Raw genomic sequence first — 26,193 nt, 5'->3', positions numbered from 1 at the left:
TCATCACTTAAATTACTGTGTGAGGTCTTGGCTGGCTTGCTGCTGCTGAGTAGTATTTGCATTCACAGTTAACAAAATATACAGTATTATTGATATACAAATACAACACAGTAGTTTAACTACAGTCAGTCAGCATCACGTAACAATTTAAAATCTCCATTTATGGCAGCTTGCTTTGACATTTGTATCCATGGTATGAGTATAAGGGATCTAACCAGCCAAAGTGGAAAGGAATTTGTAGTCTACTACTAGTGTACTGCATCAGACAAGTTATCCAGAAACCATATTTGGTGAGCAAATCACAGATCAGATTGTATGCCTAATTGCGAACATGTGGAATGCATTATACCTCTGCTGTCATTATGGAGCTTTTGGCAGACTGCATTTCAAGTCAAGCAAAACATAGCAGGCAAAGCAGCCACTGATCATTTATAAGTGCATTCTTATGCAGAATGTACACAAGGAAGGACCTCTGTGGAGTAACTCTACTCTTTTCTGTTCTCAAATAGGAAGAACAGACCTCCTGATTTACACATATATAGCCACATACTCACAAATAAGAAATACATACTGTAAATACGTGAAAAATTTAACCAAAATTGAACCAATGGTAAGAGGTAAATGATAAATAAATCACATTAATGAAAACAAATCAAATAAAAAAAAATTTAAGAGTGAATGAATGGGGCATTTTAGACAACCATGGCCAGGATGACTGAGAACCTACACAGACATTATTAAAAACAGAACAAAAGTACAGATAAAAAAAACCTCTTTTTCTAAACACATAGATGCTATATGCACACAGTTACACAATACTGCTAATGCTTTTCACTTTTCACAGGGCCTGTTTTGCATACTGCTCACCATCAAACCATTATGAATGTGACTTCTAGATTGTTTCTGTGATAGATAGATAAATAGATAGATACTTTATTAATTCCACTGGAAATTCAGTGTTCCATAGCATCAGTAAAAGGCCCAAAAAACCCAGCATGTATTAAAATATAAGGTATAAAGAAGCATAAAAATAAAAAATATATCAAAAATTATTATATACCCAGAACGTCAGTGTATCGGCGATGTAAAGATGCCACTGGGCCAGCTGGCATGATTTGGATCTGGATTTAACTGATACTGATATAAAGATGATGAACAGATATTTGATAGAGGAATAGGAAGTAAGGGATGGGAGTCAAGACTGTCAATTTAAACCACTTAGATGTGCCACAGCCATCTGCTGTTGAGTCTTTGTCAGTGTTGCCATAGAGACAAGAGCAAACAAAGAAAAGGTATTCTTGTAATTCAGCAACCTTGTCTCCCCTGTGGTAGTTAAACCTTAGGTGGATTGGTGAAGACTTTTGGGTATAATGCATGGTGAACAGAGCAACAAGATGCTTTACTTTAATCAAATCATGGTGTGATCTCTTATAATGTAAGAACTGATATGTGCTCATGTAAGTGCATGGGGTCAAAAGACAGCATCCTATCTGTGATGCACACAAGCCTGCTGAGCATGTGTGTGTGTGTGTGTGAGAAAGACACCATACTTTACTTGATGAGGAGGCAGACTCCTACATAGAGCAGGCATAAAACTGCAGATGGCTCAGAATATTCCCATTCTCTATGGGGGGACTGGGACGCAACAGGCTCCACTAGTGATTCTGACTCCCTACAGGGAAGACTAATTGCATACACAAGCAGGTTTGTTGCAAAACACTGAAAATGAGTGGCATTATAAGCTGTGGCAAATTATTGTGTATGCTGAAGATAATAGCTGTAATGGTCTGTCACATACAGTATATGCAGTCCTTTTTTTTTCATTTTAGGAGTTGTAAAATATATGATGATTTGGGGGCAGTTTTATTACACATGTTTGTGTTTTCAGAGTTTGCACATCATTGAGTAAGAAGAGAAAAGATGACGTGAGATCATGTGAGAAGCATGAAATAAGGAAGTCATTTGAAGGCCTGACAGAAACAACTTCCGAACCAAATCGCAGTCACAAATGGACCAAATAACGATGCTGCACCTGAGTCAAGCTTAACCTCCGTAGTCTGTTGGTTAGGAAACACACTTTATGTATTCCACCATTTCCATTTTGGATGAAATTATCCTTAATCACGATATATAGAAAGAACTGAATAAATACAAAACTTGCAGGAAGAATCATAATTATAACCTAATCTGAAAAGCACAGGAAACATTGTACCAGCGTGGGATACGAAACCACACTGTTCATCAGGAGGCCTGTCAGTGGGACAACTGCAGCTCTGCTTAAACACTGAGCAGTGAGCTGAGACGTCTTTTCACAAATCGCTGAGCTCCATGGAGCACCTGCCAACAACCTGCCATACATGTACATGACCCAAGCACATGGGCTGCACACACAGCTGCCGCCATGAGCTGCGCTGAGTGCTTTACATGAAAGCAGATGGCTCCTCAGACGGGTCATTAATAAAAGCCGGTGGGGAGACTGTGTGTGGTGGGTTATTTTTGGATTTCATGTTGTGTGTTATTTAGGGATGAAAGTTGTATTGGTAACTCTATTTCTGTGTTTGTGGAAATAGGAGGCTGCCAACAGGCACCAGAGAGAGAGAGAGAGAGAGAGAGAGAGAGAGACATTTAGAGTAATTGGCTCCCTGTCCACTCTGACAGTATTCCATCTATTAATAATTACACAGTGTGTAAGTGACAGCCTTTGACCAGGCTTTGACAGGTTTTATTACCACAGCTTTTAAAGAATGTGTTAAAACATAGTGACTCTTGTTGACTGCTGTATCACCACTCAAGGTGGAGTAACAAAAACGAATAAAGATATAGAGATATATAGGGATACAGATAAGAGATAAACAGAGATTTAACTGATGCTGAGTCTCCTCCTCTTGCCCACACTCATATTTAAAGCACTGTAGCTCGTCCTGTCTCGGTTTTTCAGCAGAAAGTCAGTCCAGGTAATTATAGTGCTGTTTGCAGACACATAATTTGCCTCTGTATAACAATACTTTAACCCTGTTGTATTTTATTCTAGACAAAGGCATACACTTGTGCTGTACCTCTCCCTACTACTACGATGATCTTTATCTCAGTATGTCCATCCGTTGCTGTGGTGTGCCATGTGTCACACAGGAAGGTTGCAGCATATGTCACTTCCTGTCACAAATGAAACTTGTCTTTTACACATCAGTTTAGGGCTTTATCTGTAGAGGAAAAATCTGTCTAGAAATAGAAAATCATGAAGCTTCCTGTTATTCTTCTGAAGCAAGAAATCATTAGCACTAAAAAGATCTTCTTCCTGTTCGTTTATTCACTTTAACATATGAGAGGGCAGTTTATAGATCCTGAACATAGTCACATTAATCAAATTGAAATGTTAGCATAAATGCATTCTGAGTAAAGCGAAATGAAAACCTGTGCACCAAAGGATATTTTTTTATGCAATATACGAACTCTCCATCTGCTCTCATTTTACATTCATCAAGACACTTATCAAGAAATCCATTCTATCAAAAGCGAAAAAGCAACACTTTCACTTCTCAATCTCCATTAATTACATCTGTGAGCCTGAATCATTTCTGCAGCTCACATCCCTCTCACTACACAACATGTTCGCCAAATGCAAACCCTGGCCTCAGGGTCCCTATAATTATTAGCACATTGTTTAAGGTGGAGGGAAATGTAATATGCAACAGATTATGAGGAGCTCACAACTGCCTGGAAGCTCAACGTCACTCTGCATGCTGCTTTTATGACACTGTTTAAAGGGGCCCCATGACAACCGAGACACTGAGAATTTCTGAACTGTAGTTGCAGCCCATACAACTTGTCCTAAAGTCTCTTTGTCTGTCTCAATAGCTGTTGGACAGGAAAACGCCTATGAAGACAACTGTGGAAAATCACTCAATCAAAAGACAGTGCTTTTACAAAAAGGTGGAAAACAAAAGCAATCCATGGGTGAATATGACTCTCGATGGGATGAACAAGAATTGGTCAAATGAAGATTAGGCCGAGGGGTGCGTTTGGGTAGCACAATATTTCTTGTTGCCCATGACAACCAGAGGATGCAGTGCCCTGGGTTAAAAACCCCCTTATGTAGTGGAGGCTGATGGTAATAAAGACTAAAGGAATAGCTGTAAAGTAAATTATACGTGTCTATACTCTAAACACTGGGTTTGCAGATGATGAGCTGAGCTGTGACAAGTTTGGTTATAACGTGAAGGTTTTTAATTCATTATTTAATGCTATTCTTATGAATTTTCTAATAGTCTTTGTCAAACAAGCTTTTCTCAATAAGGATTAGATTAATACCCGCAGTTACACATAAACAGAAAGTTCCTAAAGAATTAGGATTATGATAGTTTTCTCTAATTAATTTTACTTCAATGAAAGGACGTGAGATCTTACCAGGGAACCGAATATGCATAGTCCCCTAAATGTCTAACTATTGAATTTAACAGCAACTTTACTCTTAGATAATTAAACAGTAAATATAATGGAAGTATTCCATTACAATATTCATCATGTAAAAGATAACTGTAGTTAAGCTTCCCAGTGTAGGTGGTCCATGCACTGCCGTATATTTTGCAAAATTTTGTCAAAACCTCTGCATCTGCTCACTTTTCATTCCACAGATTCTGTACATATGTACACCAGCCAACCACAATAACTTATAAGCACATTTGTGTAAGCATGATGAGCTAGAGCTCGAGTGCTTCACTTGGCCTCTGACACTTGAAGGAAAGTGAGCATGTCTTCTCTAAACTCCACAGCTCTATGGAAACAACTGTGGGCAGAGACAGACAACAACTGCCTGAGGTGTGAAAAAAGCGACGACGAACAAAGTGCCAGTTCAACTCTAGAACTTACTATATGTGTGTGTGTGTGTGTGTGTGTGTGTCTTTCACTCAAGGCTTTCATTAATGTAAACATAATCAGTGCATTGATTTACAGTGGCATGACACACAGCTGGTTCAGCACCGGGCAAACAGGTGAATAATTCCTAGAAACTAAGCGTTACAGGCTTTTAACATTGCAGTTCACAGGCAGCTGACTCTGTCGTGCTGAAACGCACACAGTCTGTACGTTTCCCGGTTTGCTGAATGAAGAACTGCAGTGAGATTAAAATCAAAGAGGAACGCCTGTGCAAACAAATGACAGGGGAACTGCCAATGAGCTCCGTTTTAAAAGTATTGTTTGAAACCACCCCCTTTGAAAATGCGTACAATAGTCCAGTCCACCCCCACCCAGCAACATACAATGGCAGCGCTTCGAAAACGAAACAGGTCTGCTCAGGCTTTCATTCAAATCCAACACTTCCGTAGCAGCTTTCACTGGGAGGCTGTTTGCAGGAAACACATTTCTAGTGAATCACAACTGAAGTCCTGATGTGACTGTTGATGATGAATGTATCAGTGAGGTTGCATTGTGTTGTGTGCAAATTAAATATAAACCTCAGGACATTATGAGCGTCTGCAAATCGCGTGCTTGCATCTACTCTCGAAGGCACATTTTTCTTGACACAAAATACAGCTGAATTCATGAATTGTACTCAGTTGAGTCACAATGGAAAACTCGTAAATTGTGCCCTTTAACCGAGGGCAACAGGTGAGGATGACAGCATTCGACACCAGTCAGTGTGTGCGGTGCATCTGCTGCCGAGTGCAGTGACAGCTGTACAAAAGGCCTCTGACATGTGCAGCACGATTCACCGGCTCAGCGCTGATGTAACATCAGGAGCCGTTTCAAACTGCTGTCTTTTTCCATATTTCTTCTCCTGTGCAGGCCGTTCGTAGATTTCACTTAGGAATTTCCACATCCGCGTTGGAAACCATGAATGGTAAAATCATAAGCAAACAAAATCATACTTGACGCAGCAAAGGCACTGCCCTCAACTGTTCAAATAAAGCGGCTTCATTACGATAACACACTCTGAAAGTGCAGGAAAATCCTGTGAGTGGTGAGTCTAATTCCAAAAAAACACATACTGGAAGGTGACAGCAGTTTCAGCAGAGATAACGAGCTGCAGCATTTGTGTATCTCTAGTTTAACTGGCCGTCCCCGTGCTTCATGAGGGACATGTCACATGCACAGTACTGCTTTCAACACAGCAACAGGTCAAACTTCACCAGGCACAGAACAAACACCACATGGTCAAGCAGAGCAAATACAGAGATAGAGAGCAAGCATTCCTGCACAGAAATTCCTGGACTGTGACTCTCTGGAACATCGTCATAGTAACATATTAAAAACTGTAATACCATCAAAATGGAGTCTTTTCAGAAAATCAGAGAGCGATTATTGTGACTATTGTTCCACTACAGCTTGAATAAAAATAAAATTTTGAAAGAGAAAATTCAACTTGACACACTGTTAACATTTTTGCTCACTGACATTCTCCTAAACTAACAATTTCCATGACAACTGTTTTTTTTTTCTTTGAAGCATTTCCTGACTTGACACAATGATGTCACTACCCATAATTCACACCCGTCTGATGCATGGGGAGGGGAAGCTGACCTTATACACCCCGAGCGATTTTCCTTACACTCACAGCCTGGTAACACGTGAAACTCTGAACAGGGATATATGGTGCAAAATACATAAATAAATAAAAATGGATGGCTTCGAAACTGTGGCCTGATCTCAAGGTGATCTTACAGCGTCTCACATACCCGAGGCAAAATGCCAGGTTGGCAGAGACCTTCATGAGGCTGACCCTAACCTCAGCAGTTACACAAGACATCGTTCTCATCAAGTTTTAAGTTACTTAAATTTGCTAATATTTATAAGAACAAATTCTCAAATTGTGATGACAGTTGAACTCTTGGTTTGTAAAACTGCTTATGAAAGCACATTATTTTACTTTTGTTTTTGTTTAAATAGGTGAAGTTAACCATTACCAAGTTACGGTAGTACTGAGTATCCCGTTTCTTGTGTACCGCCTATAAATGTTTAGGCTTGTTGACTTGTACCCCTACATAGTAGATTTGGACCAACTTCACAGTATCTCTTTACATTTGCTTCTTTTGTTTTAAAAAGCCAAAAGCCCTTTGCTGAGTCAGTTCCCTGATCAACAAACAACAATTCTATAAGGTCAAAGCAAGGCTTTACCTGATAATCACTATCCTGAAACTAGAGATCTCATCACTTATTCACAGCCAGTGACTCACACATTGCAAGTGTAGAGAGGAAACAGGCTGAGGCTCACTTCACTTCACTTTACAGTTTGTTCTAACTAGTCCCTCAACCATTCTAACGCCCTAAACTCTCACTTCCTCTTTTAGCAGCTCAACATTTTCAGAAGTGAAATATTACTTTTGTTGCTCTAATGATTGCAACCACTTATTGAAAAGGCATCAGTTCTGTACTGATCTGGATATATTTTTTTATTATTTCATCAGCATAGCAAAAAAAAAGGGGGAACATAAACAAAACAGAGCAGTATCTATGAACTATTAACAGAAGAATGGTTGGTGTGTGTCTGCGCGACCTTAAAGTGTAAAGGTAGATAATGATGATGGGTACAAAAACAAAAGAAGAAGAAGAAGAAGGAGAAGAGGGGGGTTGCAGTCCTTGAAGCACCTATATTGGAGACGGTGGGGGGTTGGGAATTTTTGAAACACTTGCTGACGTCCAAAAGTCACTCACAGGAAATCTGAATGTGCACAGCCAGCTAGTTGATACCCCCCCTTCTCACACCCCCCCCAAACACACACCATACCCCTCCAACCCAAAGTGCAAACTCAACAGTTGAGCATACCTTCTGCCGTAGTAACTATCTTGATTTTGGGGGCACCTGTAACCTGGGTCCCTCCTAAGGCAGCCAAAACTACAAATACACAACAGTAATGGAAGCTCTGGGAGAAACAAAATAAGACTGGTGGTAACAGATTCACACCCTGAATTAACAAAAATATATATCCAATATCCATATCACAGTGTGTGTATATCCAGCGTCCACATAGTGTCTTTCATAGACATGATGGATGTAATCACTGCACATGAAGTAAGTACAAACATGTTTCCTCAATCATCTCAGTACAAGCAATTATGAAACCATTTTTTTCAAGGTCCTAACATATCCAGAATACGCATTCTTACAAATGACAGAGGCAGTTTGAGCCGTCAAAGTGATATGCTGATGAAGGCAACAGTTTCTGGATTTTTCCCACCCTTTGGATATGTAGCTGGGTCACGAGAATACTGTTTGAGAGCTAAGCAGGGGCAAAACAAAAGTGTGTGTCCTAAAGTGTCCCCTCAAAGAAATGATACAAAAAAGAAGAAAACAAAAGAATTTGCACTGAGAGCTCAAAGCTTTAAACAGAACTGATTACACAGAATGTGAACCAAAGCAAACTAGTAAAATAAAGCCAAAGAAGGAAAAAATGTCTTTTAATGAAATCTGGGGTTATAGTGAAGTTATTATTATCAAATAAAATGAAACAAAATATAACTGCTACTCTCGTTGACATATATACTCAGCAGAGAGGTCATGGTATTAATTGCTTCAGATTGCGTTTTTTTTGTTTTCATTCTCAGCTACTTTTATTTGTCTCCACGTTTCCAGGCTGGTGAAGGGAGAAACACATTAGGATTTGTAATTTGAGGTAAGCCAGGTGAGGCCCTCGTATAGTCCATCCCCTGATGTCGCACATGAGGGCTGAACGTACCAATTCCTATCTCTGATCCGGGTCAGGCCTAGCTTCTCCTGGATCTCATGGGGTTTCATGGCGTCTGGGAGGTCTTGTTTGTTGGCGAAGATCAGGATGATGGTGTCCTTCATCTCCCGGTCGTTGATGATTCTGTGGAGCTCCTGCCTTGCCTCATCGATCCTGTCCCTGTCGGCACAGTCCACCACGAAAATGAGGCCCTGGGTGCCAGTGTAGTAATGTCTCCAAAGTGGCCTGATCTTGTCCTGGCCACCCACGTCCCACACATTAAACTTCACATTCTTATAGGTAACCGTCTCCACGTTGAAACCAACAGTGGGGATGGTGGTGACTGACTGTCCCAGCTTCAGCTTGTACAAAATGGTAGTTTTACCAGCAGCATCAAGTCCAAGCATCAATATTCTCATCTCCTTGTTGCCAAAAATCTTTGCAAGCACTTTTCCCATCTTGTTTGTTGTGCATAAATACTTTGTTAGAAGAAACAAAACTTCTCTAATGAGAGAAAAGAAGCTGCTTTCAGTACAGCTTAGAAGCTACAGTTTCGGTGTGCGCTGAAAGATCTCCACGTGATGGCAGCGGTGGGCTGACACAAGTGTCAACGTTCAAAAGGTGGTGACTTTCAAGTTTGTACAGTTGGATGACAGAACACTACAATTAGCTGGACTATGATGATCGGACCTGAGCGGGTGGCTGAGCGTTCAGTGGGAGCAGTGTGCGTGTAGTCCTCACAGAACTGGGTGGGGATATATTTTCATGATCCACTGCCCTCCGATGTAAGAAGAAAAAATTACATCCCCTTGTTTCAGACTTCCGACAAAACAGATATGTCAACTCTTCCTCAAAAAATATCGTTATTCTCAGTTTCAGAGCCACTCTCTCCTACAGAGTAGGTTTTTAAAAACAAAAAGCCTACTATACAAATCAGGCCCTGTACAAGCCCGGGATTCTCACTTCCTCCTTGGCTGCCGGCTGTCCACACTTGCCCTTAGCCAATTCCAGTCGAATTTCAAAGAACAGTTCTCATTAAAGCACGTCAAAAATAGGGACTCTCCGCTCTGTTTGTGCACGGGGACATCCAGAGGAAGAGCGCTGAAAAAGGTCATTGATTCATCCGACTTTCTTCTCTTCCCCCTGTGACACAAGAGCGGTCCAGAGAAGGGAGGGGTGTTAGTACAGAGGACAACTTTGGATCCGAAAAAAATATTGTCTCTGCTGGTAGAAAAGCAAAATAAAAACAAAGAAAATAGATAGCAGGATAAATACCTACTTTTGAGGCAAATCACCCCCCAGTCCCCGGGCCGTTTCTCCCCGCTCTTGCCGCTCTCTGGCTCTCTTCTTCCCTCTCTCTCTCTCCCTCTCCCTCCAGCCGTTCAGTCACAGCGGTGGCGGTGCTGTGTTACCGGAAAAGGTGCGGACCCAGATCAGCCGCCACTTCCTCTACACTGCTCACACATAGGGGTGCTGCGTTCAGGAGTTCCCCATGAGCTCGGACATCTCCCAACGAAGAAAACGTCCAACATTTAAAGCATTTATTTCAGGTTACTTTTGTCCTCGCTGGTGTGTTCTTATTCTATAGTATTTTATTTATATATTTTTATGGTATTATTTTATTGCAATGTTCATTATGAAAAGTAGCAGTCAATTACTCTATATGACTTCCTCATGTTTTATACAGTTACAATGTCTGTATATTGGTGTTGGCTAATAAATAAAACATACTTTAAACTCGTGAAATATGATATTGATGGTCAGCTTATCCCACATGAACACATTATTTTCCAATTGTAAGTTAGAACAGTTTTAGTTATTTCACATTTGAGATTTCTTTATTTCATTTTTTCCCTCCTGTGCTCTTCTGACTGGGTAAGCATTATGAAAATCTGATGATGTTTTCTTTAGTCACTGTCAATTCAGATCAAACCACCCCTGGTCCATTAACCACAAACAGTCCTGATGAATTGGTTTGAATGTCAACTTTATATTCTTTCTAAACGTGATTTTCCTTTCTCAGTGATGATTAGTCCTATTTAATGTTACAGATGAGACTCAAAGCACTGTTTCAGGAGCTTTAATACACAGCTAAAGCAGTTTTGAACCTTCCCATTTCCCAAAATTTGATGTGTTGCTCTTCTGACCACACCCAGCAGTATGTCACGCTGCACTGATTCACCATGGAGTATGCTTCTACCTCAGTGGACCAAGATGACAAGCTAAACCACCACTTTATTTATTTACTATTGTTATTACGTGACATTAAAAGTCTAACCCACAGACCATCAACACTGACTGGTATAGCCCATGAGTACCACTACACATGAAGACTGGCCATTAAATGAAATATCAATTAATCATTTAAAACTTTTTAATAAGTGAATAAGTATTAATTGGCATATCTTTTTTTATTTCATTAATGTATAATTTAAACGCAAATGATTTATTAATTTATAGTCACAGAAATCTGTAAACATACATGCATTAAAGCTCCATACAGATAAACCACAGTGAGCGTGGGATACAAATGCATCGTTCTCTGAAATTTTACGATTTCCGACACCACTCAAAGGTACTATATGTCATTTCGCATGCGCACTTCAAAAAAGAAATTTAACTGCAGACAGGATGATTTGGCTGTTGACGCCATTAGCTTTCATCATGCATTTATTCTCCTCTGTTGTTACATCCGCCACCAAAATTACTCATAGAGCTGTATATGAAACTGATGTAGTGGGTCTAATGATGTCAAAAAAGCGTTTACGGCCGGGTATTTCCGACATATCTTATCATTCATTCAAAACGGCCCTCGTATAGTAGACCTAGTCTGTGACGTGGAGGTTGTGAGGGGGGGGACTAGCGGTACGCGCCTTCACATTTCACGGAAGTAGACCATTAATTGATATTTGCCTGTTGAAACAGACTAAAAACCCAGTTAACGTAATGTAACCTACGCAACCGAAGTATGTCATGTCATGTAGTGATGGGATAGTATGCAATTACTAAAATCGAGAAATTTAGAATTGAGTAGCTTAGGCCTCGTAAGTGTCTCCATTTAAGGCAGCGTACCAGGTAGTAGTCAAACCCCAGGTATTTGTTACATCTGGAACTACAAAAGACTAATAGATGTCAAGTTTAGGATTTGATAAAGTTGTAGTCCTTAAATGTCCAGTTTGAAGTGCAGTTTAAATTAGTTTCTAGTTTCTTAGAAGTTACGTTGGCCATACACACACACACACACATAGATATATACATATATATGAAATGAAATTGATTAAGTCATTAATTAATTAAGAAATAACAGGTTGACCAATATTTTTGAGGCTGATTCAAATAATGATATGCTCTATTTGAGCCCTATTTTTGTTGTTGTTTCATGAAGATCTAGTACAAAAACATTTGACCTAGGGATTTCTCTACTCCAGATGAGTACTGATATATGCCAGAACAAATATACCTGCATTAATATGACCAAAATGTCATAACTGATTATTTGTCTAGCTGTAATATAAGAATGATAACAATAATAATAATAATAACAATCAATCCATCCATTTTCTATACCGCTTGTCCATCAGGGTCGTGTCCAGTCAATCGCAGGGCTGACACACAAAGACAGACAACCACACACTCAGGCACTCACAGCTAGGGACTATGTAGAGTAGCCAGTTAACCTACTGTGCATGTTTTTGGGACTGTCGGGGGAGGCCGGAGTACCTGCAGAAAACCTACACAGGGACAGGGAGAGCAAACTGCACACAAAAGGGCCCAGACTGTGATTTGAACCTGAAACCCTCTTAATAATAACTTTACTTATATAGCACCTTTTGAAAAACAGGTTCCGAAGGTGCTTAACAATCAGTTAAATTCAGAACCTACCTAAGTATGTTGGAGCCAGACCCAAATGTGTTTGGGAGTGATCAGTAACATCTTAAAATCAGTACTATGTAATGCTCTGAAACCAGACTGAAATTTCTCAAAGAAGTCATTTTGACACATAAATTCTAAAATCTAAAACCACTTTTTCTAAAACTTTAGATAAAAAGGGGAGTTTTGAAATTGGTCTAAAATGACAAAAAACAGATGGATCAAGGTTAGGTTTGTTTAAAAATAGTTGCACAACAGCATGTTTAAAAGCAGAGGGAAAGATAGCATTTTCTAAGGAGTTATTTATAGTCTAAAATAATGTGAGAGATTTGAAGATCTTCAAGTCACACAATTCACAAGTCACAAATTGAACTGCTATAACATAGGCTAATTGATTTCATCTTATTCTTTAGTCAACCGAGTGTATATAACTTCTTTCATCCATCCATCCATCTTCTTGCGCTTCATCCGGATAACTTCTTTCAGTTTTTATGTATTTATGAGTTTGTGGCCTTGCACTTTGTGATATGAAAATGTGGCAATATTTGGAAAATGTCTCTCTCTAAACTAATAGATTCATGAATACCACACACGGACTGGCGCTGCACTGAGCATGCGCACACGTCGTCTTGGCTCTTCCTCTAAGTTTAGAATGGTGGGCGAACCGCGCCTGATCGTAGTGGGTTAGATAAAAGTAATTTCGAAAGCAACTCAAAACTTCAGGGGTCGACCAGCGTTTCATGGACGATACTGGTAAGATCACAAAACTAATGAAATCGGTATAATGTGGGTAGAATTGTGGCATTCCAGAACGAGGTAATGCTAGCTACTAGTGGCGAAAATACCAACGTTAGCCGGCTAGCTAATATGGAGACGCTACTGGTACCGACTATCAACTGGAAATGGAGGCAAATGCCTAGCACGTTGTAGTTGTTCGAGTTAGCTAAAGGTGAACGAGATTAGAATTTTAGAATTTTATCAGGTGGTACACCAGTATTTAGCTGTGCTAAGATGGAAAGTATAGTTAAGTAACTAACACTAACGTTAAATGCTCGTAATTTAGTTCACGCTCTGCATTAGCGTTAACAAACGAACGCTAATGTGTAGCTAACGTTAGCCACTTGCTACTTCAGTGCTGTGATACGGCTCAGGAAATGGCCTGGCGTCTGGGCCAACTTTTGACTGAACTTTGACTGTGCAAACAACGTCCTGAGTGCAACATGATCTGAAACGGTGAACAGCGTTAACATTAATCGACTTAAACGAAATACGCAGCTAGTGATTAGCCCATATTATACCGTGGAGGAGTCACACGTAATGTTAGCTACGAACCGATCACGTGGATACAGTATTTTTAGCCGCTAATGCGACGATTTAAACTGAAGCAGATGTCCGCTTCAGTGTCAGAACAAGGAAGTGTCCCGTAGCACGGTTTACGGCAGTTTATGTGACCTATTTTTGGTGTAAAACCTGTTCATTTAAAGTTATTGTTTGATAACGATTATATCAACTACTGCGACTAAAAATAATGTGAATTCGGTTTGACTTTGTTTACTAGAAACTAATTTTCTGTCAGGCGACGAATTGCTCCCACTCAATGAAATGACAGTAAAATCTGCTTTTCAACAGGCCTGCATCTCTCAGACAATACCATTACTGGAATGCTGGACACTGAGTCCCCAGCGATGGATAGCAATGGGGATGCCTTTCTTCCTGACCTACCTGTTCTAGGCCAAGCTGCTGACTGGTCCATGGACCAGGTTGCTCCAGAACCACTTACCAACATATTGCCTGAGCATTCAGATGCATCTCAGGATGCCCTGGGGCAACAGCAGCAATCAAGCGAGCAGATGAATTCCACAGAGCTGGGATCTGTGGAGAAATCTGTTGAGCAGTTTCAGCTTGCCAGTGCTCAGCTCTTCCAAGGGGAACAGCCGGCACCTCCGCCACAGCCCCCAGAAGAATCAGAGCAGTCATCAGACCTCAAAACAGAGTCTGGAGATTCTCAGCAAACCAGTCAGCATATGACTGTTGAACCAGAGGCTTCTGTACAGGATGGCGGTCAAGGTAAGCTAAGTAGTTGTTGCTATGTATGTAAAACAAACAAAACAAATGAAAACTAAACAAAACAAACCCACATACCATAGCTGTAGTTTACGCTCTTTGCTCCTCTAATTAATGCTGCCTAATACTAATTGATTCCATGTTGACTTCTCCACATGGAATTGAAACCTCACACATGACAGGGGATGGCATGGAGCTGGAGGAACCATCGAAAGAGACCACTGAAGAATCGACTGTTCCTACAGAACCAGAGCTTCCCAGTGAATTTGAAAAACTCTTTAACGGGTGTGAGGAGAACCCAGAAGACTTCAATGGTTGGGTTTACCTGCTGCAGTATGTGGAGCAAGAGGTAAGAAAAAACACTCCAGTTACTCAGATAGGTGCATACATGTACACTTTGGCTATTGCTGAACAGAAGGCGATCAAACATTTTATATAATGATTTCACTGTTTTCATGGTTATAATATAAAAAGTGAAATGGTAACATATTTTGTCTTTTTCTCCCTTGCAGAATGTCCTTACAGCTGTGAGGAAGACCTTTGATGCATTTTTCCTTCGTTATCCCTACTGCTATGGCTACTGGAAGAAGTATGCTGATATTGAGAAAAAGCATGGCAATATACAAGCTGCAGAAATGGTAAATATCAGTATCTTGTGGACACACTTTTTGTTTTTCTTTTTTTTTTTTTTTTTGCCTTGGGTGTCTATACTTCAGTTATCCAGTATTTGGCTTATCACCAGCTGGGCTGTTCTGGTCATTCTGGCCAGAGGCACAAGTAGAGAGTTAAAATTGTTTCTGACAAATTGCTTGTGTTTGGTGTCTCCCAAGGTTTACAGCAGAGGTTTGCAGGCTATTCCTCTCAGTGTGGATCTGTGGTTGCACTACCTGGTCTTCATCAAAGAAAACTCAGACCTGACTGACCCAGAGACTGAGGGACGCATTCGAGCGTGAGTGAAAGACTCATACTATTTCCTAGTTCTTGCGTTAAGGGACTCCGACTCCTACTTCAGTTAAATGTGTTTTCTGTGTAAATGATTGCATTTAGTCAAATATTTGAGAGTTCATTCTAATGTGAAGAAAATTGATGTAAAATTAACAATCTTCCTTTTTTTTTTTTTTTCCAAATACCATTAGTGCCTATGAACATGCAGTGCTTGCAGCAGGCACAGACTTTCGCTCAGACCGTCTGTGGGAGTCCTACATCAACTGGGAGACAGAGCAGCAGAAGCTGGCTAATGTCACAGCCATCTATGACCGCATCCTGGGCATCCCAACCCAACTGTATTCCCAGCACTTCCAGAGGTAGGGGAAACAGCTAAAATGTGGTTGTGTCTGGTTTTATCAAATCCTTAGTTTAACTCCAGAGACACAAGTTCTCTGTGGTTGCAAAAATACATTTATTTTTCAATGGTAAATGTAGCCAGAATAGGGGCATCTCTTTGTAGCACTTATCTTCACACAACACAGAGAGAGGCATTTTTCCCTAAAGTCATTTTGACTAAACTAATACCTATATACTGGTAAACCTTGTCCATTCTTTTTCTAATCTCTACAGGTTCAAAGATCACGTGCAAAGCAACAACCCCAAACACTTCTTGTCGGAAGAGGAGTTTGTTCAGCTGAGGCTTGAGCTGTCTAAATCCAGCCTAGCGGCGATGGTCGGTGAAGGTGAAGAGACACCTGTTGCTCAGGAGGAACTACCGCCTGGTACAGAGGATCTTTCGGACCCAGCTAAGGTATAAATTCAATTTCCAATCCTACAGGCCCAACACATTTCCTAAAGTACTGCCTGCAGGGGTTGGTAGGAGCTTGCCTGTTCTCCATGATGAGATGGAAAGAAAGCCTTGTTCAGGTTTGAAGAGGTGTCTTTATGTCAGCAGCCAAGCCACTGAATGCCAGGGGGGATTCAAGTTGGCATCCTGTCAGGGGCTCAGGGATTCGCCCTAAAACTAAAAGGAGCAGCCGTGGCACATTGACCCCAGAACCGGCACCCAGAGGCTGATATGCAGGGTGCATACATACCTCCCCCTCTACAGGCTTCTTGTCTCTGTCAAGCTCATGGTGATGTAAATCCTTGCCTGCAGGACTAGCAGTTTTGACATCACGTGGAGAATGACATATGATGACTTGTACATGCAGCCATTGACCATCTGTTTTGTTTGTGTGTCTTGATGTAGAGAGTGACAGAGATTGAAAATATGCGCCACAAGGTGATCGAGGGTCGGCAGGAAATGTTCAACCACAACGAACATGAAGTCAGCAAGCGTTGGGCCTTTGAAGAAGGGGTATGTGTCTTGTTTTCTTTAAACTTTGTTGATTGTTGAAAAAAATGTTTTTCTTTTTATTCTTTGACAATGTAAAACAAGCATTTATTCATGTCATTTTAGATTAGGAGACCATACTTCCACGTCAAAGCCTTGGAGAAGACCCAGCTGAACAACTGGAAGGAGTATCTGGACTTTGAAATTGAAAATGGGACTCCGGAGCGCGTGGTTGTTCTTTTTGAACGATGCCTCATCGCTTGTGCCCTCTACGAAGAGTTCTGGAAAAAGGTAATGTGAGCTTTTAACCTCCCTCTCACTCCTGCTACCTCCCTGCACTTCCCCATCCACGATGATAATCACATCGACACAGTAAATCGTCCTGCACTCTCTTTGCGTGTAACGTTGATATGTGACTGTATCTGTTGTATTAGGGGATGGCCAGCTTGCCACACAAGATATGACTGCAGCATTTGCCAACTACTACGTTGCATCTTCTTCGTCTCCCACTACCTTACAGAAACTTATCTAATTGGTTCCATGAAGGTGCTGATGGGTTTACACAGAAAATTTCTAAAAACGATCTTGTCAATGAAGAAATTCACTGTTTCTGCCAGCTGAAAATTTAGGTTTAAAATGTGTTGTCTCTTTTGCCTTTCTCTTTCTTCTCTGTTCTTTTTCCTCTGTCCTCTCCTGCACCTCTTCCAACTCGCTTTCTCTTTTTCACTCTGAAGTATGCAAAATATCTAGAGGGCTACAGCATTGACGGTATGAGACATGTCTACAAGAAGGCGTGTACCATCCATCTGCCCAAGAAACCATCCATCCACCTGCTGTGGGCAGCCTTTGAGGAGCAGCAAGGTGAGTGACGATGACATGCAAATTAAACACAGTAGTGTTCACATTCTCAGAAGATTATGAGTGACCACGTGTGTACTTTGTGATGCAGACTTTAAAACAAACTCAAATGTGATTTGATCTGAATTAGACCTCACTGACAGCATGCTGCTTTTCTTTTCCCAGGCAACGTCGAAGAGGCTCGTGGCATCCTGAAGTCCCTGGAGGAGGCGGTCCCAGGTCTGGCCATGGTGCGCCTTCGGAGGGTCAGTCTGGAACGTCGTCATGGTAACTTGGAAGAAGCCGAGGCCTTGTTAAGGGAGGCCATGGAGTCTGCGAAGAATGCTACTGAGGCATCGTTCTACGCTATGAAGCTGTCCAGGCAGCAGATGAAGGTGCAGAGAAATCTTGCCAAGGCCAGGAAGGTGCTGCTGGATGCTGTTGAAAAAGACCAGGTGAGAGTGTCATACATCAGTGGTCACCATATTCAGCGAGTCCTTTTTAATTTTACAATGCCATATCGTAGTCAAAGTCATTCATTTACATGTTGTATTTACTAATTTGGGTGATGTGCCCCTCTATTTAGAGGCCAGTATAATGTCCAGTGGCGTCTGTACCATTACACTGTACCGAGATCAGTCACCTCTTCTACTATGAACTATATAGGTTTCCTTGCATCAGTGAAACTGGTTTTGCATTTGTGTAACTATTGAGATTCTACCAGATAACAAGTCTTGATTGATTTTGATTTGATAAAACTTTTAGACACTTTTTCATTTGAGTTTCTCCTGCAATAAATCCTTCTTAAATCCTGCTTCAATGTACGCAATTAAAAATAAATTGCACCATTTTGCGTGTTGGCTATGCTGCATGAGTTGTGACATATGTACTAATATTTTTTGTGGCTTTACAGACAAATCCAAAACTCTATCTAAACCTGCTTGAGCTGGAATTCAGCGGAGACGTGATGCAGAATGAGGCTGAGATCTTGGCTTGTTTCGACCGAGCCCTGACCAGCCCGATGCCTCTTGAATCCCGCCTTCTCTTCTGCCAGCGCAAGGTTGAATTCCTGGAAGACTTTGGCAGTGACATCAATGTGTGAGTTGTTTTTTTTTTTTTTTGGTAGCTTTAAGTGATAACATGATGCAGTACAATATGGATCAGTCATGTTAGAGTAATTTTTATTCATTTCCATCTTTCAGGCTTGTGGCTGCATATGAGGAACTTCAGAAACTACAGAAAGAAAGCGAACCTACAAAGAGAAAAACGGAGAACGGGTATGACAGGTAGATAACGGGACAGGGCTTGGGTCACATCAACACATTTATTTTATTATTTTATTTTATAAGTTTAGTAACTTTCCAATGAAATAGTAGTAGTCTAACCAAAGTGTGTTGTAGTTAGTTTTTCACACAAATGTGCTGTGGTTGTTTGACATGAGTTTATCTTTCTCAAAAAGTTAAAACACTCAACTCAGGGATGTAACAAGCTTCATTACTTGGTGAACAAGGAATTTCACTAATTTGAAAATGTTCATTTCCAGCTCTGAAGAACCCGATGCCAAGAGACAACGTGTGGACGACGCTTCGGTGGTTGCAGCAAACTCAATGACAGACGCACAGGCTAACAACTCTGCATACAACTACAACTGGTACCAGGTGGGTTTCTTATTTGAGCAGTTGATGGCACTAAAAAAAAAAGGTTTCCATACTTTTGACTTGTTTGACTGTTATACCAAACATGTATGACCATTTACAGCATTTTATTATGTTTACTAAGAACTTGAATTAGCTGATTTAGCTGACAAAACTGTACCATAGTTGATGTCCTGTATTGTTTTTGCCTGTTGAAATTTTCAGTAAACAGGTTAACTGTCTGATTTTTCTTTCCCTCCTTTTTATTTTAGCAACAATATGGCGCTTGGGGACAAAATTCCTGGGGGCAGTACAACCAATATGCCCAGTATAACCAGTACTACCCTCCTCCTCCAACATGATGGGCAAAATCCTGACATGAAGATTGAGACTTGGAGAAAAGCATCCCTTTTGATCCACCTGCATCTCTGAACAGGGCTTCGCAACACGGTGTCATGGAGATTTCAGTCTAACCACAGAAAACTGATTCTTTCCTTCTTTCTGGTTTAAAGTGTGCTAATCAGTTAAATTACACTTTGTAGCTGTTATTTGAAGTATGAAACACTTGGCCCTCCATGGCAGTAATGTTGATCAGTCATGTTTATAAAAAAAAAACAAAACTTAATAGCTACATCCATCATCTCCAACACTGGCTGCTTTTTTGGGTTCTTTATTGCATGTTATTTGTGAAGGCAGATTTAATTTTTCCCTGTGTGATAAGGCTTTTTAATTTTTAGATCTAATGACTTAGTTTGGTCTCTTTCTTTGTGTTAAAGATTCAACCTTGTAAAGGAGGCATTCATTAATGTACCTCTGAGCCGTGTTTGTTCTTCCCAAACTGAAAGATTTTTAATATTTCATGGTTATGTTTCCAAAAATGAAGCGTTCCTCCTTTTTTATTTTGACTTGATTTCATAATAAAGAGATTGTTATCCTGAAGTTCTCATTGTTTGATTTCATCTTTTTCATTCCCAAGTGGATCAAAGGATCCACTTGGGAAGAAAGACCTGAAGTACAAAAATAATTAAAATGTTTTCGCTGGTCAGTATGAAAGATCACGTCATATTTGATGTTTTTTTTTTTTTTTTAAAGAAAATTACATTGTGCATTTTGCCTGTATGAAACCATAATTTACAGCTAAAGGAGCTCACAGTTTAATATTTAAGTGAAGAAATGAATCCTCATTTTAATTTAAAATGCCAGAGTATGCCTGCTGAAAACACGGCTAGTTTTAATGACCCGGTTGCATAGAAGCTCAAATATTTCTATTTGAACTTGAGATGTTTATTGAGCTTTGTGCGGTTAGGATGCAATGCTGAGGCGTTGCCAATTAAATCTGGAAAAAACAATTATCGATCTTTATAGCTAACCTTACAGCTGTGACACCCTCCAAAGCCAAATGGGCGGGATCACCACTTACGACTAGGCTTACGTAAAACCGCACATGCGCAGTCTCGACCCTTAAACAGCCCTTTCTATGCTAAGCGTTGAACGACTAGCATCAAACGAGGTAAGGCCTTCGTAATTTGAGCGAAAAAGTCTAAATATGTAAACCTCTTCTACATTTTGGTTTGCTAATAACGCACGTTTATCACACTTTATCATATGGGCACATTATTGTGAACACTTAGGCCACATTTCCTGCGTTTTTAAGTGATTTTATGAAACGCGTGTCCCATGCGGATAGTTAAGCTAACGTAGCTTTAGCAAGATACCAAGAGGGAGAACTCTGTTCCAAGCTCTTAACACGTTGTTTTCCAGTGCTTGTTGTCGGTTTTCAACTTACTAGACTTATGACAAGTTATATAAAGGTTTATAGTTCTCATATGTTCCAGTGTACCTTATGTAACAGTGTCAGAAAAAATAGAATGTGGCGGGTTGTGTCGCCAGTGTTGGCTGTCACTAATAAATACAGCGACACAAGCTGATTTCCGCAATAGTTTTGATAATGACTATAGTGTCTTGGGTCTTTTCTGTTTTTCTCCAGCATCAAGATGCAGCTCTTCTTGCGTGCCCAGAACACTCACACCCTTGAGGTGACCGGACAGGAGACTGTTGGACAGATCAAGGTAAATTTTACACAAGTTGGTGAGAATTCACCAAACCACGGATCGCCCTAAGCAGTTAAAATGGAATGCAATATTTTCAGTGAGCTGTGTGAACCCTAGTAATGGTGTAACTTAGAAAAGGCTTTAATAATAATAGTAGTAATAATGAAAAAAACAACATCATCTTATTCGTTCGTGTCTCTCAGGCCCATGTCCAGGCTCTGGAGGGTCTCCTGGTTGAAGATCAGGTGCTTTTGCTTGCTGGCTGCCCACTGGAGGATGATGCCTCCCTGGCATCCTGCGGTGTCTCAGAGCACTGCACCCTGGAGGTAGCTGGCAGGCTTCTGGGAGGTTTGTACAAAAATGAATGTGTTCTGCAAAATTACCATTTTTGAAGAAACAAGCAATGTAACCCAGACTTCATTTTAGAAGGTGGAAACCCTCAGAGCAGACCCTGGCTCAATGTGGGCAGCCACAAGGAGGGGGAAGGGGGGGTTACCCAGATAGAGATGCATAGCAACAGCGATAAGTATTGGAACTACCGTGGAACCCGTGAGATGAGAAAGCACAAAGACTTTGGGTGAAGAAGTCAAGTTAGTGTCATGTATTAATGGGACATGAATGTATATGGAAAGAGAAGGAGAGAAGCTCAGTGCATCATGGGAGATCCCCCTTCAGTCTAAGCTTATAGTTTATAGGTTTAGACTGCAAGATCATCATGAATAAATACACAAATGGGCAGATGTTTTCATTATACTGCAAGCCCCATGTTAATGTTTTGAATGATGGGGACATTAATATCTGAACAACTGCAGGATCTGTAGCTTGTCTGGGAAATGTCCCAGTTGACACTTACTTTTTTCTTTTTCCCCTCTTTCAGGTAAGGTTCACGGCTCCCTGGCCCGTGCCGGAAAGGTGAGGGGACAGACACCCAAGGTAAGATTTTATTTTTCTGCCACGTCATGTTTAGTATAAAACAAGCTCACACATTTATGCCTTTTAGATGTTGTTTTGGATATGCTATTCTTCAAGATGCATACATTACAATTTTAGAGAATTAACAGATGCCTCTCCTTGCTACATTGTCCAGGTTGACAAGCAGGAGAAAAAGAAAAAGAAGACTGGCCGTGCTAAGCGTCGCATCCAGTACAACCGGCGCTTCGTGAACGTTGTGCCCACCTTTGGAAAGAAGAAGGGGCCCAACGCCAACTCCTAAGTGTTTCAATGCCCTTAAGGAGAAATATGGTCACCACCCATTATTTTCTACCAAGTTGAATGATATCCTGCTGTACAGAATAAAAATTGACTTGGATGAGAGAAGTTTTTGTTTTGTTGTTTAAGTTTTGTGCTTTAGCGAACCAGTTATCATATGTAGGGTTTTGTGACGTGCGAACTGTGTTAATTTTAAATGCATTAGTCTATTCAAAATAATTGTTGATAAACACAATTTCTGGTTCCTTTTGAAATGCTTTAGGTTAGTTAGCTTTTGATTTACACCAGCCAGTTTTCCTCAGTTTGGTAACCAGTTATTTGACTTGCTGAGTAGTCTGAACTTAGTGTGCATCTGCTGTAATATAATGGATGGACAATTGAGACTTTCTTAGTTGTGACAGTAAGTTTTCTCTGCTCATGCTAGGTATCTGACTCAAAGTGCTCAAAATTGACATCAAATGTACTTACTTACTGATGACATGAGAACCAGGAAGTTTTTATTCTTGACTATTTAGTCTCTGAAACAGGTTCATCATTTATATTGTACATGCAAAAGAAAACAATACCAAGAATAAGGTTTCAGGATGTCTCATATATACAATATTGACAAGCCACCACATGTGGGCAAAAACATAAACCGTTAAAATAACTGGTTGTTTGTTTTAATGTGATAATAAATGAGCCAAAATAGAAACAGAACATCACAGTCCAAAATGCCATTTTAACTTGAATCTTCACAAATAATTGAGCCTTTTTCTCTTCCATCCTTGAGACATAGTGCATGCAGGCCAGTGTTGGTCAGTTAATCCACAGACACCAGCTCAACCTCAAAAATCAGTTTTGCATTAGGTGGAATTCTGGTAGAGGTGGAGTTAAGGAAATGACAGAAGCCAATGCAAATAAGAGTTATAGCACAGGAAAAGATGACGTGCATAGAGCAGCTGTGTCGACAGTGAAGTTAGAAAATCCCTGATTCAAATTAACTATCACATTACTTCTTAAATACATGTTCTATATATTTATATGATATGCACAAAGTGAAGCATAAAATCAGCAAAAGAAAGGATACTTGGACTCGGGAAGACCTTTCTTTCCGTAGGCCCACTCTGGTTCAATCTCCAATCGAGCTGTTTCACCCTTACTCATTGTTAGAAGAGCCTCGTCCCACTGTGAAAATTATGAATAACTGGTGACGATGTGTTGGTGAGAAGTGTCACTGAGGAACTGACACAAGATTGGATGCAAAAAAAAAAAAAAAAAAAAAAAAAAAAACCCTAAACAAAACATCACTTACTCCTCTGATGACTTTGCCCAGGCCAACTTTGAAGCTCAGTGGCTTAGCTTGCTTCTTCTTCCTTGCCGCTGCAGAGAGAAACACAGACCAGTGATGGTTTCAACTTGGACACACATAATCTTCATCACATGGTACTGATTTCATCTGTATATATAAACAAGACACATGTGAACAGTTAACACTTAAACCGGGTGATAATAAGCAACAGTGGCTGGTTTTAGGTTGGTTAACAAATGATTCGACTGTTCTGAAGAGTATTTTGTTACATCCTTTGAAAAATGGCCAATTGTTGTGCATGGAGTATGACGTAAAGGTGTCAGATTCTGTCATGCCTGTGGGAATATTGGTGTCGAAGACAGTTCCATCCTCCAAAGAACCAGTGTACCAGCAGCTCACAGTGTCGCCTTTCTTTGGAAAGTTTGTCTTGTCACCTTTCTTCAGCACTGACTTGGTGTACTTGGGCGGACCCTATGGAAAGCAGTGCAGGAGTGGTTAATAATCGTTTGTGTTTGTGCCAAGTAAAAATGCAAACATCCTTAAAATTCATCAACTTGGAGCAGTACCTCTTCCACAACTTCTGTCTTGACTTCTTTGGGCTTCTCTTCAATTTTGACAGTTTTAACCTGCTCAGTCACTTCTTCAACTGGTTCTGTGCCTTTAAACCTCTGCAAATGACACAGAAGACATGAACCGCAGACATTCACTGTAAAATGAGTTTGTCATGAACCCCACAGATGCACTGTCACTGTGTGCACTATCAAGTCTCCTTGTCATCACTTACTTTGCTCTCAAAGAGCTGATTGTAGGCTATAATCAGTTGTTCTTTTTTTGCAGTTTTGGCAACATTTTTGATGTTTCCCAGCAGCTTATGCTCACTGAGGAACTGAAAGGGGAAAAAAACAATTAAAAGGAGAAATTTAACAGATAACAACTTTGATTAACCCTCATATGTGTATTGCGCAAATCAACTACAGGTTTTAGCTACGGCTATATGAGCAAAATTATGTCAGCACTGCAGCAGTTTCTGTGATGATTATGCTTATTATGCTTTGGTGAAATTAAGAGCTGTGGCTTACAATTTTATGTGCACTGTGCAGCAAGATGCTAACTAAACGCTAACAGCAGCTTTTTATATCAGGCTTCACAGAGCTAACCAAGCAGCGTGTTGCTGTTAAAAGTGAGCATTAAGGTTTTACCCTATACATATTCAAGCTAAACCATAAGGACACTAGGGTGATAAACATACCGAGTGGGCTGCGTTATCCTGAATGAACATTATAATGTCTTTTTTGGGCAAATCGTCACTTTTGAGCTGCTCATCGCTCCACTCCCGTGTTGGTTCAGCCGCCATTTTGAGAGGCGAACTAATGAACTTTGACCCTAGAGCTTGTATTGGAAACTGCAAAGACTTTTTGTTTTATTTCGAACATGTATTAAACATTGGAATTTACCTCTTAAACTGTCAAGGGAGCAGGGACAATACAACGTAACTCTATAAAAGTTGGTCTATGGTGACAGGCACAGAGACTCAATTTATGTCTCGCAAACGTACGTGTCCTGCCACCTAGTGGACACTATTGATACGACCATAAACTGTGGTCAATAGAGCCGTTACCCAAAATCATCTCTGTAGCGGACGGGCAGCTGATGTACTGTCTTTCACAATGACTTTCATGTAACATGTAACTTTAGTAGTAGTAGTTTAACACACAACTACAGCCAGAAAAGGATTAGGGGTGAAGGATGGATAAGGTGGCTAAGATGCCTTATTTGCTGGCTTTGGTCTATTGCTTAGATGCTGTTGCTGTTATTTACCCAGTTAATTATTTATGTGGAGATTTTAATAGCTGCAGCTTGGACTAAGATGATTATACTGATAACATTCCATCTCAAGTAACAACAGATCTGAACATAAACATACATGGGGCTTTACTCCTTGACTTTTTAAGTCGCTGCAAATCCTTTGTCTTAAATCTTGGAATAAATCCTGTTGACAATGACAATTTTACGTAAAACCCAAGAGGAAAAGCTGTTGTGGATACAGACAACTCCTCATGGCTGTCTGTACAGTGGTGTTGATTGAGAGAGATGCGAGTGACCTGACTATTATCTGTTAACATTCAATTTTAAAGTTCATGTTACAATAAAGAGGTGGTTAGTCCAACTCAAAGACACCATAGTGATAGTATTTCCAGAGAATTTCTTTTCATCTAATATGCATCTTCTTGTGTTGTAGTTTACAGTTCACAAACTGTACTTTAATATACTAAACAAGGGGCTCACACAGTATTCAGAGATGGTATAGTATTGTTAT

The 26,193-nt window shown here is 40.4% G+C and overlaps 4 protein-coding genes across 5 annotated transcripts; 2 read left to right on the top strand and 2 right to left on the bottom strand.

Moving 5' to 3' along the window:
* Nucleotides 1-7,367: 7,367 nt before the first annotated feature.
* Nucleotides 7,368-10,095, bottom strand: arf6a (ADP-ribosylation factor 6a). Of its 2 annotated transcripts, none has more exons than XM_046373364.1 (2): nucleotides 9,937-10,095; nucleotides 7,368-9,800 (listed from the first exon to the last, which is right to left on the bottom strand). In XM_046373364.1, exon 2 carries the CDS (start codon nucleotides 9,113-9,115, stop codon nucleotides 8,588-8,590), a length of 528 nt encoding a protein of 175 aa, XP_046229320.1. In that variant the 5' UTR covers nucleotides 9,116-9,800; nucleotides 9,937-10,095; the 3' UTR covers nucleotides 7,368-8,587. The 2 variants fall into 2 exon arrangements, with proteins under 2 accessions (XP_046229320.1, XP_046229321.1); XM_046373365.1 differs by having other exon boundaries at nucleotides 9,933-10,084.
* Nucleotides 10,096-13,123: 3,028 nt separating this feature from the next.
* prpf39 (PRP39 pre-mRNA processing factor 39 homolog (yeast)) lies at nucleotides 13,124-20,264 on the top strand. Its single transcript, XM_046373528.1, has 15 exons — nucleotides 13,124-13,280; nucleotides 14,157-14,594; nucleotides 14,774-14,940; nucleotides 15,104-15,229; nucleotides 15,422-15,540; nucleotides 15,728-15,895; nucleotides 16,149-16,329; nucleotides 16,771-16,878; nucleotides 16,981-17,145; nucleotides 17,589-17,715; nucleotides 17,878-18,146; nucleotides 18,605-18,789; nucleotides 18,894-18,977; nucleotides 19,235-19,349; nucleotides 19,598-20,264. The coding sequence occupies exons 1-15, from the start codon at nucleotides 13,268-13,270 to the stop codon at nucleotides 19,685-19,687; spliced, it is 2,355 nt and encodes a 784-aa protein (XP_046229484.1). The 5' UTR covers nucleotides 13,124-13,267; the 3' UTR covers nucleotides 19,688-20,264.
* A 463-nt stretch (nucleotides 20,265-20,727) lies between these two features.
* faua (FAU ubiquitin like and ribosomal protein S30 fusion a) lies at nucleotides 20,728-22,690 on the top strand. Its single transcript, XM_046373608.1, has 5 exons — nucleotides 20,728-20,835; nucleotides 21,313-21,394; nucleotides 21,580-21,724; nucleotides 22,254-22,309; nucleotides 22,464-22,690. The coding sequence occupies exons 2-5, from the start codon at nucleotides 21,320-21,322 to the stop codon at nucleotides 22,587-22,589; spliced, it is 402 nt and encodes a 133-aa protein (XP_046229564.1). The 5' UTR covers nucleotides 20,728-20,835; nucleotides 21,313-21,319; the 3' UTR covers nucleotides 22,590-22,690.
* Nucleotides 22,691-23,060: 370 nt separating this feature from the next.
* Nucleotides 23,061-25,284, bottom strand: fkbp3 (FKBP prolyl isomerase 3). Its single transcript, XM_046373607.1, has 7 exons — nucleotides 25,126-25,284; nucleotides 24,661-24,762; nucleotides 24,443-24,544; nucleotides 24,212-24,347; nucleotides 23,880-23,947; nucleotides 23,655-23,752; nucleotides 23,061-23,442 (listed from the first exon to the last, which is right to left on the bottom strand). Exons 1-7 carry the CDS (start codon nucleotides 25,228-25,230, stop codon nucleotides 23,388-23,390), a joined length of 666 nt encoding a protein of 221 aa, XP_046229563.1. The 5' UTR covers nucleotides 25,231-25,284; the 3' UTR covers nucleotides 23,061-23,387.
* Between the last annotated feature and the right edge of the window lie 909 nt (nucleotides 25,285-26,193).

Source organism: Scatophagus argus, chromosome 19, assembly GCF_020382885.2.
Source record: "Scatophagus argus isolate fScaArg1 chromosome 19, fScaArg1.pri, whole genome shotgun sequence".
Classification (NCBI taxonomy): domain Eukaryota; kingdom Metazoa; phylum Chordata; class Actinopteri; family Scatophagidae; genus Scatophagus; species Scatophagus argus.
This window is presented reverse-complemented; position numbering and strand designations above follow the sequence as displayed.